Consider the following 14,384-nt stretch of genomic DNA (forward strand, 5'->3'; position numbering starts at 1 on the left):
TCTTGCCGAATATACCACCTAAGGAGTCCTTCTGCTGTGCCTTTTGCAACCGGACTTGTCTATTTTGTATTGGCCTTTTTAGCCACCAGCGCGTTTGCAGCAGATGTGGGTAGAGCCCTTCCCAAATCTTCGTTTGGGAAGCCTAGCCATGGAGTAAGTACCATCTTTAGCCTAGAAACTAGCACAAAGATAAACTACATTTCAAAATATTTATCTTACTAATGACCAAATCTGAAATGCATTTTAAATTACCTATATACATGTAATTCATTATGCTTTAACAGCCACTCCATTACTTAACCCATCACTAGTCATCATCATCATCCAGGTATCCCCCTTCACTTTTCTTGTTCTCACTCTTAAATATTTAGCCTTTCTTTGTATTTCCTGCATTCTACAGCTAAATAATTCGTTTAACCAGCAGGTCACTTCATGTGTTCATGGAAGAGAAACAAAAGAAGGGTTTTCTCATCTCTCTCAAGCTGCTCTTTTCTCCTGAGCAGACAGTAACTACATACAGAAGTTGTCACTTCCAGCATCAGAAAGACTGGAAAGGGGGAAAACCAGAATTCAGTCGTATCCATTATGTGTACTGCTACCATAGCCCACTGATTTCAGGGCCAAATGGAAACTTTATAGATTTAAATGTACTCAATCTACATACAAACTGGATACATGACAAAACTCGGGGAAACTGGAAATGGGCTACTGCTTTTCACATCTAGCTCTACAGGAAGGTTCCTCCAGATCAATTTTGACATAATGTGTTAGGATAGCAGACAACAAGCACCCAAATACTGTTCTTCCTGATACTTTGAACATAGACTTCCAAAAGAGACAAGAAAATTAGACCAACAATTTCCTTCACAATTTTAGCTAACACATCCAAATCTAGATGCATGTATACAGCTCATTTCCCTCACTGCTTATGGGTGGCTTAAGGCACCCATAAGTGGGAAGTTTGCCCCATCTGTAGTATTACATTTAAAAAGAAATGTGGTTTCAGTCTCTAAAACCCTACCTAGCATGTTGCACAGAGTCAGCCCTCAGCAACAAGCAGGGGAAGGGAGAGTAAAGGATAAATAATTAAATCTGCTGAACAACATGCATGTGCTTTGAGGTACTCGGAACTCCTTTTCGTCATCGTCCCTTCCATTTTACATACATTATGAAAACTAACTGATAAAGAGAAACAAGTACAGATCACGCGTCCCAAACCATAAATTCAAGAATATACACAATTCTTTCCAGTTCAGCTGAGTGGGACAGAAAGCCTTACACAAAAATAGGCTTCTAAATTACCTTAACAGGACTTCCCAGATGAGGAGGTCAGCCCACTACTCCTCCAAAACTGCCCTCTCAGAAGCTGGTCTGGGGTAAGGAAGCCTGCATATGTGCATTCTGAACCAGCCATGTCCAACACAAATACCTTGCTCTTTGAGTCTGACGGGTGCTTTGAGAGAGTTGCATCTTTAAGCAGGTTCTTTGTGTGGGATTATGCTACTCTTCCTTGAGGAGAGCAAGGCATACAAGTTCCAAGATGAGACAAAAGACAGATCAGCCCAGGTAGCAATATTAGATTTTCTTGATATCCATTCTGGATTTTGAGTATGAAGCTTCAGACCCAAAATTTTTAGCAGCCCTAAGAGAGAAGCATCTGCTGCAGCCTTCCTAAATATCAGCATCACAAACCAATAGGAGGTCTTAAAAAGGATGACTTAAAGCCTAACAACCTGAGAACATTAAGTAAAATTATATTCAGCAATTAAAAAAAGAACAAGACAAAAGACTATAAATTAAAAGAAAACATGACTACCATCATCAGGTTAAGACAGAATCTAATTTAGCTGGATAACCAGAATGGAAGACCACACCATTTCCTAATTTCATATCTATATCCAAGCAGTGCAGAAGCTTGAAGAGGTGAGAAAAATATCACCATTACAGCTAAAGCATCTTCAGCCATGAGTGTAGAGAAGTGAGCATTCCTTCTGTGTGCATGAACAATTCCCTGAAGGAAAATATACATGTGCATGCAAATATTTACACACACACATAACTAATAAACTAGTAAATAAGTTTTACCTGAGCAGGAGGTACAGCAGCTGCTGGTAAAGGATTAGAGATCATTGGGCCAAAGATATCCAGGTCATCATTCAGTGCTGTGACAGCAGCAGTGCCTCCATTTGTAACAGATGCTTCAGCTGGACCATCTTAAAAAGACAACAGGATTACATGTAAAGGGAAAATCATTAATATCTTACAGCATAAGAATAACTAAAGTTTCCTATTCCCTCTTACCCTGCCCCCAATCAAAGATGTATTCAATTTCTGAGACATTTTTCAGACTGTGATATTGTTCAGATTTTGTAAAGACTTCTTTCCCTAAAAACATGGCATACTAATGTGCTTCATTAAAAAACAACCAACGACAAAACAAAACACTTAAGACTTCCCTAAGGACAGCCACACAAACTTATCAGTACACACTACTCATTTTTCAGGAGTCTTTTTCAAGCACATCAACATTTTTAGTAAGAATTTTAACAGATGTCTTAGTGAGAAGGCCCAAATTTGGTAGCCATGTATCAGACAAAATACAGTCATCTGTGCTCTTGAGTTACAATTTGCATTTTAGAATCCATAAATTTATTCTCAATAAGCTAATTTACTCAAGGGTACTAAGTGAACTTTGCATTAGGAAAAAAGTCCATTCTCCCCTCCTTTTTTAAAAGTACTTTGCATTAACTTCATTCCATAGCTCTACATGAATACCCCTGCCAGGCACACTGGGCTAATTATCCATAAGAACACATGGCTCTCGTTCTGTACAGAGTTAACCTTCCACAGCCTTGGTGCCAGTAACCACTTTAACATGTGAACACATTTACTGATCCAGGTGAAAGTGGATACGTGCAGAACAATGAAAGGGATGGAGCATTACACTTTTAGAAGAATTTCAAGAAAATACTTGAAAATATATAGGGACAAAAATATCACAAAAGGTTTTTAAGGAACAGAGCAACCATTTCTCATTTGATTTTAAGCTGTTCAAGATCAAGTGGTAAGAACTGGCTCATAAATTTATACTTAAGCATATCACAAGCGGTTTGCCGTTACACAGAGCTTGACAAAATCAAAGGTGACTGTAGATTCTACTGAAGACTAAGATGACTGCATAGTTTAACAGCAAATTTGAGAAAGCTTTTTCAGGCAAAAAAAGTTAAGTCTCAAATTATCTAATCTCACTGCAGAACTTCTCTGGCAGAACAAACTAGTTGAATTAAGTCAAAACTTTCTCTGCAAATGAAACTCTGCTGTGACTGGCATGGGTGATTATACATTACAGGAGGATGGGTATTCTAAAATCCCTAGATTACAGGACACTGAAAAAACTGCTACTAACATGTTTTTTGACTGCTAACTCATATGAGAAGGCACTGCCTTCTGAAACAATCCATTCAGAAGACCATCACACCAATTTTGTCTGGGGTAGAGTTAATGTTCTACTGTTGTGATTGACTTTGCTGGGGGATTCCCATTCCAGTGATTCTGAAAAGCAAAGTTACATATTCATCTATGATTATGACAAAGCTACTTATATCTTAATGCAATGAATGGAAGTCAGTGGACAGCAAAATGACAATATGTATAATCTGCTCCACTGTTCCATCCACACTAGTGCTCTGAGGTGTGTGTAAATAAATATACTGACAAATGTAAGCAATAAGCTTCATTTGAGGTCACTTTGCAGACTGGCAGTTCCAAAAACATCTCAAAGGTTCACTGTTTCAGATAAATTTAGGAATGAACCGTACATCATTTTCAAGCAAAAGGATTGTCAGGAATTAATAATTTAATGTTCTCATTTTCTCAGTCAGGCACCTGTATTAAAAACATATCTCTCTTGTCATATTCAAAAGTGATTTAGTTTCCCTAAATGTAAGAGTTTAATGTAGAAGACTGAAAATTTAAATACAATCATTTACTTAAACAAGCATTTCACATATTTAGAACATTCATGACACAACGCATTTGCAAAAACACAGTATTTTTCAAGTACTTAATATGCTGCTTATAAATTAATACTATGAAAACCCAGATTTTTTCTAGATTGCTACTGTAAGAGTGTTATTTGGTAATGTACACACCTTTCATCTCTTACTGGATAAATACCTCGCTGTCTCTATTGGTGTGAAACCAGACATTTTGAATTACTGTTTATAACAGAGTTTTAAGCTTGTATGAATAGTATTAATAGATGATCCTGTCTTACTGATTTCACAAAATAAAATAGTTGGAATATTTCTATTAAAAAGCAACTCCAAAAATATTCCCCCTTCTCTGCACAGAAACTAAAAGAACTAGGTTTCAGAATATAGGAGAAACCTAACAATGTTTTCACTCCAGTTTATTAATTGTAGCAATATTAGTGTCTTCACTTAAATATATATGCATGCAGGCACAGAGACTTGTATTTCAACACAATAATTCACAGTTCTTATACAGAGGTCACAGATTAAGCACTTCCTCTTTCCCCTCCATATTTTAAAATATTTCTCTAGTATAAGAAAGATAATCCAGCAGAGTTCTGAGTTCTAACTTATTCTAAGTATATCACTATTCATTCAACTTGTGCCGCCTACCATTAAAACCTGATTAGAAGAGGTGGAGTGTATCTGATGGAAGGAAACATGGCTGTAGCCTGTCCAGGGAACAGGTAAAAGTCAGATTGAGTTATACGGGCCTGCCTGAATATTTTGAGAAATTTATAGCTTCAACCATCACAGAATTACTGTGAAGCAATTAACTTTTGTTAAACACTACCTCCACCACTTTTCTGTAGAACATGTCTGTAGCTTGGAATGAAGTATTAGATGGCAGAAGCCATTGCATTGAGAGCACATGCAAGGCAGAGCTTTCATGCTCAGTTGGAGAAGGTAACATGAAGAGTCAACAGACACTGTTCTTCATCGTTGCTCCTAGTGGTGGTTCTAAAACTTCTCTTCTTACATTTTATGACAGTATGACATAGTATCTGTGCAACAGCAGATGCTGCTTCTGATTTCAGATAAGGAAATCTTGTTTGACAGCAGAAACAAAAGCTATTTACCACAATATATTTAATAATACAGTGAAGGGTTCCAGTGTACATTCTTTTTCTGTATGTATTTTATTAATGCCTGACATGACAATTTCCAATTCAGTGCTGCCTTCTGTTATTCATACACATCATAGCTTTTATATACATCATTAATCTCCTTGGTATATTTAATTGTACCAATAGTGAGAGTGACCAGCAGAAGAGCTTCAAAGGGACAGCAAGAGAAGAAACAGCAAGAAAGTCGATCTGCTCCTAAACTTTGCATTACGTTTCTGGAACTCATTTTCTATGGGCCAAACTATTTACTAGAACTTTGTTACTAAGCAGCCCTGTATTTTTATATATACAATAATTTATGACAGCCATATCAAGCCTTGTAATAGAGGGAAAATATGCATATGATTATTTTTTACACCAAATTACTAGACAGCCAGAACTGAGAGAAATAGGTTAATACTTTCAACAAAAATCTGGGGCAAAGAGGCAAACAAGGTCTGGACAAAATTACTGCAGAATTATTTAATGCATTAGTAAAATTTTATTTACTGCTAAAACCTTTGCAGAAGTGAAAAAGCATTCATAAGGAGGTAATTTCCATATAATACTTCTGAAAATGAAATGTGGAAAGCCAGAAATCTAACAATGCTGTATGCCTCAAGTGGTTGTAAATATTTTCATTTTGGGTAGATATATTGCTTATCTAAGCATAATCTTAACATTGCAGCAATACTACAAATGTTAACATGTTTACAAGCTCAAGAACCAGGGCCAAGCAAATCTCCTGAGGTTCAACAAGGCCAAGTACAAGGTCCTGCACGGAGTCAGGGCAATCCCTGCTATCAGTACAGGCTGGGGGATGAACAGATTGAGAACAGCCCTGCAGAGAAGGACTTGGGGATACTGGAGATGAAAATCTGGACATGAGCTGGCAGTGTGCATTTGCGGCCTAGAAACCCAACTGTATCATGGGCTGCATCATAATCAGTGTGGCCAGCAGGATGAGGGAGGGGATTCTACTCCTCTACTGCACTCCTGTGAGACCCCACCTGGAGTACTGCATCCAGTTCTGAGGCCCCCAACACAAAAAAGACATGGACCTGTTGTAGTGGGTCCAGAGGAGGGCCATGAAGGTGATCAGAGAGTGGGACCACCTCTGCTGAAAGGAAAGACTGAGAAAGTTGGGGTTGTTCAGCCTGGAGAAGAGAAAGCTCCAGGGAGACTTTACTGTGGCCTTTCAGAACCTAAAGGAGACATCTAAGAAAGATAGGGACAGACTTTTTATCAGGGCCTGTAGTGATGCGACACAGGGTAATGATTTTAGACTAAAACAGGACAGATTCAGACTAGATATAAGAAAGAAATTTTTTTGCAATGAGAGTTGTGAAGCACTGAATGGGTTGCCCAGACAGGTGGTAGATGCCTCATCCCTGCAAACATTCAAGGTCAGGTTGGACAGGGCTCTGAGCATCTAGTTGAAGATATCCTTGTTCATTGCAGGGAGGTGGGACTAGATGACCTTTGAAGAGCCCTTCCAATCTGAACTATTCCATGATTCTAGGAATCTATGATCTATATATGCATACATGATACGTACTTATGTATCTTTACTACTACTTAAATGCAATTTTCTAACTTAGGACCAACCAATGCTTTTTGGTACTTACAAACAGTATCAACAAAAGTACATTTCTCAGTTATGCAACATTCAGCTACATTTCATACCATGATTAAGCTCTCTGCACTCCACAGAATTCTTTCAGAGAATATTTCCCATGCAGAAGCAGACAAGCAGCTTTTAGCATACCATACTTTACGTCCAACCATGCTGGATGAATGCCCCACACATCAAATCCAGTAAATAATAACAATATAATAAATCTCTTTTCTTTTAGTCATTCATTGTAACTTCATACAATGGTTTTCCTAGAAAGCGCAATTGTCCATTTTATGAAGGGCACATCTAAACATGGTAAATGATGCAGAATATGTAAAATGCACTTTTCTTCTCTCTGATAATTCTGTATTTAAAAATACTAATTTTTCCCTTTTTCTATATGTTGAAATAATTCCTAAGTGACATTCCTTGACAAACACAATGATCCAAAACTGCCTGTGTAACGTTCCAATATTCCACATTTGTACCTAGCTAGTACACAATTTTTTACAAGATTAAAAAAAATTATTTACATCAAACTGGTAGAAGTGGAGACATCTATGTTGTAAGAAAAAAAAAAAACAATAGGAGCACAGAGCACAAGGTTAACACCAGAGAGATGAAAATACAGCACCACCAATCATTAAAGTGCTGACGAACTGTGGTTTATATACTGTGACTTTCAAACTGAAAAATGTTTTCTATAATTATGATATTAAAAATTCATGTTATAAAATCCCATATTATCGATTTTAGTGCCAATTTTAAGACTCCACATTTTCAGCAGGGCACCCGCCCAGCATGGATAAGATCCAAATAATCGTAGAGATGACCACAAAAGCAGCTTCAGGTTTAGCCTACAGAAACAGGCTGTGACTTCTCACTGCCTGGGAACAGAGGGAAGGAATTTGGAGTTGCACAGCAAGAACACAGCAGGCACACTACTGCTTGTGGAGAATATAACAATATTTACCTTGTACATGCCCATTTCCCCACCTTTCTGTGTGTGGAGTACTGAACTAAAATCTGTTCTGAAACAGAAGGCCAAAAGCTACGAATATTGTTGGATCAAAAAGTGAATATCCAAACAGCATCTCAATAGTAAATCCCCGATCAAGAACTCAATGGAACCACATGAATGTATTTAAAAAAGGTTTAGAAGAAACAAAAACATCATAGTACAATCACTGAGGATATTACAAGGATATTATCTTCTCCTATTCTAATCGGGAGGCCTGGAGACAGTCCATTTATAACGCTGCTGATGCTTTTGAGAAAGCACGCAGGATCAGTCTTGAGGAGAAAAGACAACGCAGAAAGAATCGAGCCTTGCAGAATATACCATCCAAGGAGTCTTTCTGCTGTGTCTTTTGCAACCGGACTTGCCTTTCTCGTATTGGCCTTTTTAGCCACCAACGCGCTTGCAAGAATCGTGGGTAGAGCCCTTCCCAAATCTTCGTTCGCGAAGCCTAGCCATGAGATGAGATGAGATGAGTGAGATATCTTCTCCTATTACAAGATTTAAAGATACAATTTGCCTAGATGTATTTTCTTGAAAATTTTGCAATTTGTAAAGAAAAAATGAAAGCATTTATTTTTAAAAAATTTTCTAGCTTCAATTTTCACAGGGTAAGTCCTGTCTCAGGAAGTTTACCTTCTTATGAGGTCATTATTACAAAACCAACTGAGACAATAAAAGAGCAATGACCCGAAGGTTAACCCCATACCCAAAGCCAGCACTGAGGGTTACTCAAGAAAATAATTGGCAAAGAAGCTGGGCTATTCTGAAAGCCACAATTATTCTAGCATGAATTCTGATCTGCTAAAATTACTCAACCTGCTATCACAAGCAATTTTGATCCGCCCTACTAAAAGCTACTACTGTTCTTCATTTGCAGAAATTAAGTCCTAAGAGAATGAATCCTCATTAGAAACATGTCCGCTAAGAAGAACGAGCTAAACAATCATATACATTTTAATAGTATTTGATATGAGATATCGAACATTTTAATCAGCAGCGCATCATTGCAGCACCAGAGGCAGGTGGGATTCTGGCCTGCATCCTCAGGGGTGTTACCAGCTGAGACAGAGATGTAATCACCCTACTCGACTCAGCACTTCCCAGGCTGCACCTGGAGTCTCTGCCCAGCTCTGCCCCCCAGTTCAAGACAGACACAGACAGACTGCAGAGGGTCCAAAGGAGGGCCATGAAGATGACCAAAGAGCTGCAGAACCTGCCCTGTAAGGAAAGACTGACAGAGTTCAGCCTTTCCTCCCTGGAGAAGGCTCAGGAGGAATCACATCCAAGTATGCCAGTACTTAAAGAGCAGCTACAAAGAGGACAGAGGCTCTCTCCTCACAAGGAGCCACACAGAGAAGATAGGGGTAACAGGTGCAAGTTACACCAGGAGAGGTTTCATCTCAACATAAGAAATAAATTTTTTACAGTGAGATCAATTACTGGAACAATAGTCCCCATCACTGGAGGTTCTCAGGATGTGATCAGACAGGATAATTTCCTCTAGGCTCTCCTTCCCACAGGTTGGACCAGAGGGTCTTTTGAGGTCCTTTCCAACCTTTGCTATTCTTGTATGATATACTGGGTTGATGTGATCTCTCTTTCAATATTATCTGAAGTAGTGTACTGGAAGTGTTAATTAAAAGACTACTCTCCAAATGAAATATGCTGGTCTGCTCTCATTAACACATATCTCATTTGCAGCTCAGTGGATTCCAAGTGCTACTGGCTTATTACACTGCCTTTCAACTTGTTATTTAAAAGATCTTTAAGCAGTCCCTCCTTTAAAATTAGGGGGTTTTAACATATATATTATAAGCTTTGCTCTTTTTATATCTCATTGAAGAAGCACAGCTGTTGAACACCAATTATAATATTCTCTCCATTGCATATTACATTTCTAGTTAGCCAGCGTAATCCCAGTTCATTATTATATCATGACACTGTTACCAAGATTCTTTCCAAATCATTACCAAAAGAATACAGAAGCCTAGGAATCTTAAAACCACATATTGATTGAATTTTACTTCTTAATTAGGTTCTTGTTCTGCTAAAGGAAAATAAAGGAAAATCAGCTTTCTATCAAGTCTAAATAACTTTTTTTTTAAACAGGTTCATTCTACATTCATTCTACTATGTTAATTAAGATTTGCTTGCCTATAGTAGCAGATTACTTGGAATGAGATATGGATCACAACATAGGCACAACTCATACAAAAATAGTACTTTACAGTTAAGTCTACATACACGGGGAAAAAACCCATGCATTTTGGATAAGAGTGTGAATTCTAAAACAGAGAAGATATTTATTGTTTTGTTGTAACATCATTCATACCCTGAAACAAAAAATATAAAAAACCCAAGCTATTTTTTTACAAAGTCAAGTTTTTACACTAATGACATTTAAATGACTTCTCAGCCTCCTCCAATATCCTGTAGAAATTATGTAGAAAATTAAGAATAACCATTATATTGATATAAATGGAATACTTTTAATATCCACTCACAACTTTTAGAAAATTTCCTGACAATGAATAACAAAAGGAAATAAAAATAGTTACTGCAACATTATATTCTTCCATTTCCATTCTATCAAATGGAAAAAGCACACTTTGAGTAACCCTAGATAAATGAAAGACATATTTTATGAATATGGACTATACACAACAGGGCAAATTAAATTATTTTACTTCAAATTAGTTTACTTACAAGACAAATACACAGTTACCTGCCAGTCAGAAAACAAAAAGGCGTTTTAGATAAAAATGAATGATGGTCACAGTCATTACACAACACTGAAATGCCCAAGGTATTAAGGTTTACAAGATACAAGTCAGCTGCAGTCCGATAGTTTACTGTTCTTTTACCTGATACAGGAATTTTACGATATAAGGTATTTTACAGATACACAATACAGGTAACCTCAGCATTTTCACTGAAAAGTACACTTGTACCATAAACATTGAAATACTACAGTTCACAAGCCGTTTGAAGATCACTTTGATAACTTCCCCTTCCCAGAGGAGCTCATTACTTTCCTTAGCAAAACATAAGTATTGATATACCCACGTCCCTATGGCATTCGCCTTTATAGTTTCAAATTCATAGACTCAATCTTATGGTTTTCAAATTTATCTAGCTATCAGTAAACACAGCAAAAATAAAAGTATGTCTATTAAAATATAAAACTATGTACCCGTGTTTGATTTAAAACCAGGTAATTATGTACTGCTTACCAAGTCCTAAAAGGTCAATAGTGGGTTCTGATGACTTTTTTGGACTTGCTTTAGCTTCTGATTGCTGATCCTCTTTCTTCTGTGGCTTTTAAGGGAAAAAAAAATAACACAAGTAACCTTTCTGAAAAGATTCCATGCTTAAAAAATTCTCATTAAAGATGCTGCTTCAGTATCAGAAGTAAAAGCCCTTTTCTGTATTTGTTTATCATCATGAATTTGATTTGTAATGATGTATGTGGCAGTTATGGTCAAAGGAACATGGCATGTGATTGTAAAAAATTATCATTATATCTTCACTGGTATGTAATCACTTTTTAACTAAAACTAAGTTCAAGGATAGCTTAAAAATAAGTCTTAAAGTCTTAAACTCTTAAACTGAACCACTGCATATCATGCACTAGGCAAAGAGCTGTCTATAATTTATCAATTCATTTCAGCAACCAAACTATACATTTCTGCAACATTAAAGAGAAAAAAAAAATCAAGTTTTTAAAAGCTTAGACTTAAAAATTAGCAGTAGACTAGTGACATTATTTAGCCTTCTTGCAAAGAGCATCTGCAGAACATGCAGCATTTACAGATGCTAAGCATTGATGCACACAACCTGTGTTCATGATCTTTTCCTTTATAAACCTGAAGGCTAATAACAGCATTCTTCTCCTTTGGAAAAGCAAACTCCTAGTCTTTTCTTGCCTACAGACTTCAAAATATAAGATATTTTCAAATACCGCCTTTAACTGGAACTGATTATCTAATAACAGTGGGAGAGCACCATCAGCCTGGGCCCTGGGCTGACACCAACAGAACCTGCCTCACTCACACCTTTATCACACCCATAACATGGCTTTGACAGAGTCACCAAGGTTCCTGAGGTTGCTGAAGTCATTAAATCTTAGTATTTAGATTAGGAGAACTTTAAAGTTCAACTAATGGACACAAAAGATCTCCTTTTGTAGGTAATCCTTTACTTTCCTCTCCTGCAAACTGGACCTAATGAGCTTGGTGTTTGTAAAAAGCAGTGAGCAAGCTCCAGAGTATTCAAACAGTGAACAGAAGCCTGTCACACTACCAACCTCCTCTTATGGGAGCAAGCCTCCACTGAAAACCTCCAGCAAAGAGCTCTGACAAACTGAACTCCACTTCTGCAGCTACAGGGCATAGCTACCGTCATACTCAAACTGACCCTTTGCTTATGTCTCAGAGAAAAACTTGGCTTCTCTTGCCAAAAATTCTTAGGTTGACTTTAAATACCTTGCTCAAGATCAAACTGTTTGGGAAATCACTTGCTGGAAAAATATTCCATGGATGCCCTTATTCTATACTGTATTGTAACTTTCATGTCTGAGTTTATGATCTGAAGCACAGCACACTGATTCTCAATGCTCCAAAAAACTACAGTTTTTGAAAGTAAACTTTTGCATATCAAGAATTTTGTTAAAGTGACAATTCAAAATAAAGTTTTCTACAACTGACCACACCTTAGTATATATGACATAAAACTTTAAATTATTACCCTAAACAGCAATCAGAACTAATAGTGAATATTTCAGAACAGAATTTGTCATGAAACTTTGCACATTTGAGTCTTCTCCAACTCTGAAAGGAACACTATGGGTCACAGAAGCTGTAAAAAGAAGCATTTGACATGTTGCTTGATTTCACGAAACTGGCTTTTTTTCCTTTTGTTTAAACATCTTAAAAATTCTGAATATAGAACAACTTCTTTCAACTGAAAAGAATAACTGTTAGAATTATATCATATTTGCAAATTTTCATTACTCTAGATTAGATTTCTGATAACTACATAAAAGCACAAGTTCGAAATAAATGAAAGCTTGGCAGGGTTAGTTTTGAATGCAAACTTTTCACAGAAAGTAAACACTTTTGCATATATTAGTAAGAATTAAACAGAGTTCAAATGGCACTCTTTTTTCTTTGGTACTTATTACTGTAGCAAACTACTCTCATTATCTACTCTAAAAATTTAAAAACATAGTAGGAATAATCCATTTAGGTCCTCTGCTTTGTCAAATGAACATTTTCAAGAATTATTAAATGCATATTTCTGTTTCATCACTCTGAAAATAAGAAAGGCAGTGAAGACACAAGGTATAAAAATATGAAGTTCTATAAAAATACAATCCTTTTAGATACCCATTTCCAATATTGTTATGATATTTCTTGATCAGCAGTTTCTGTGCCATTTTGCTCCTTTGCCAGTATCTAAAGTAATAGGTTTTAAGGTTACTTCATAGTTACTTTAAGAAAAACTGCAAAACCATTTTCAAGCTTGTTAGCACAGCAAATATTTCTAGACATTAATACTGCATTTGTTTCATTGAGGGAGATTTTCTGCATAAAGCACAGTCCAATGCCTTTACAGCTACACAATTTTCACCAACATACTAACCTTTATTCTGAAAATTGAAAAAACGTATCAGCCACCTGACATTTATCAATACTACATCTGTACAATAGTGGTCATGCAAAGCAATATTCAGCAGCTATCTGGAATAAAAAAAAAATCTTCCTCTTACCTTTAATTTTACCTGCAATACTATGTTGTTCCCCCCATTCTCTCACCATAATAAAGACCATTTCCTGGAATTTCCTATCCTCCAAGATTTCTATTCTATAATTGGATATGCCTTTATTTCTGCTTAAGTTGCTTCACAGCACATAGGAGGGCTTTTGTTCAAATTCAGAAGACATTTGTTCAGTGCTTAAGGTCTGCCATGATTCACAGATATACAGGGACTTCTCTAAAGTCACCTACATTTAGACATAAATTAAGTAAGGTTGGCACTAGTGGGATGAGTTGGAACAACAACCTTGCATGCACACCGTTATTCTTAAGAACACCCAAATACTCCTTGTTGCCATACTGTTTCTTAGGACAGTCTTGTTCTCTCTTTGGTCCTGTGGATCTTGGGCTACCTGACTGCACCGTGGTCCACTTGAAGAAGGTACAGTGAAAAGCAATGTCCTACTGGAGCATTCTGTAGCAGGGATCATGCCCTAGGGTTTGGAGCACAGGACCTCAAGAGGTCCCTTCCAGCCCACATAATTCTGGCATAAACAAGATGTTAAAATGTTTGGAAAAGAACAAACAGGGAAGTCACACTGGTGTCACTGGAAAATTTTATTCCAAATCATAAAGAGAAATGTGATTTTTAATTTCTTTTTAGTAGTTTTCCTCCAACAGGACTCATACATGACTAAGCTTTATGGAGAGTGGCCTTTTGAGATATTAATGCTAAGTACTGCACACAGTGAGCACAGAAGTGTGCAACAGGCAAAAAACTGCATAACAAGGCAGTGACATTTCTTAAACTTAATGTTTAATTTAGTGTTGTGCTTTACCTAAAAATT

The 14,384-nt window shown here is 36.9% G+C and overlaps 1 protein-coding gene across 2 annotated transcripts in view; it reads right to left on the minus strand.

The window, feature by feature from the left end:
* Window positions 1–14,384, minus strand: part of SMAP1 (small ArfGAP 1) — a 91,347-nt gene that overhangs the window by 12,706 nt on the left and 64,257 nt on the right. For both annotated transcript variants that reach the window (XM_027697852.1, XM_027697843.1), the window contains 2 exons: window positions 11,013–11,097; window positions 2,086–2,213 (listed from right to left, as the gene is read on the minus strand). In XM_027697852.1, coding sequence (XP_027553653.1) covers window positions 2,086–2,213; window positions 11,013–11,097 — 213 coding nt within the window. The remainder of the gene's footprint in view (window positions 1–2,085; window positions 2,214–11,012; window positions 11,098–14,384) is intronic.

This window comes from Neopelma chrysocephalum, unplaced genomic scaffold, assembly GCF_003984885.1.
Source record: "Neopelma chrysocephalum unplaced genomic scaffold, ASM398488v2 Primary Assembly neopelma1_23b, whole genome shotgun sequence".
NCBI lineage: Eukaryota > Metazoa > Chordata > Aves > Passeriformes > Pipridae > Neopelma > Neopelma chrysocephalum.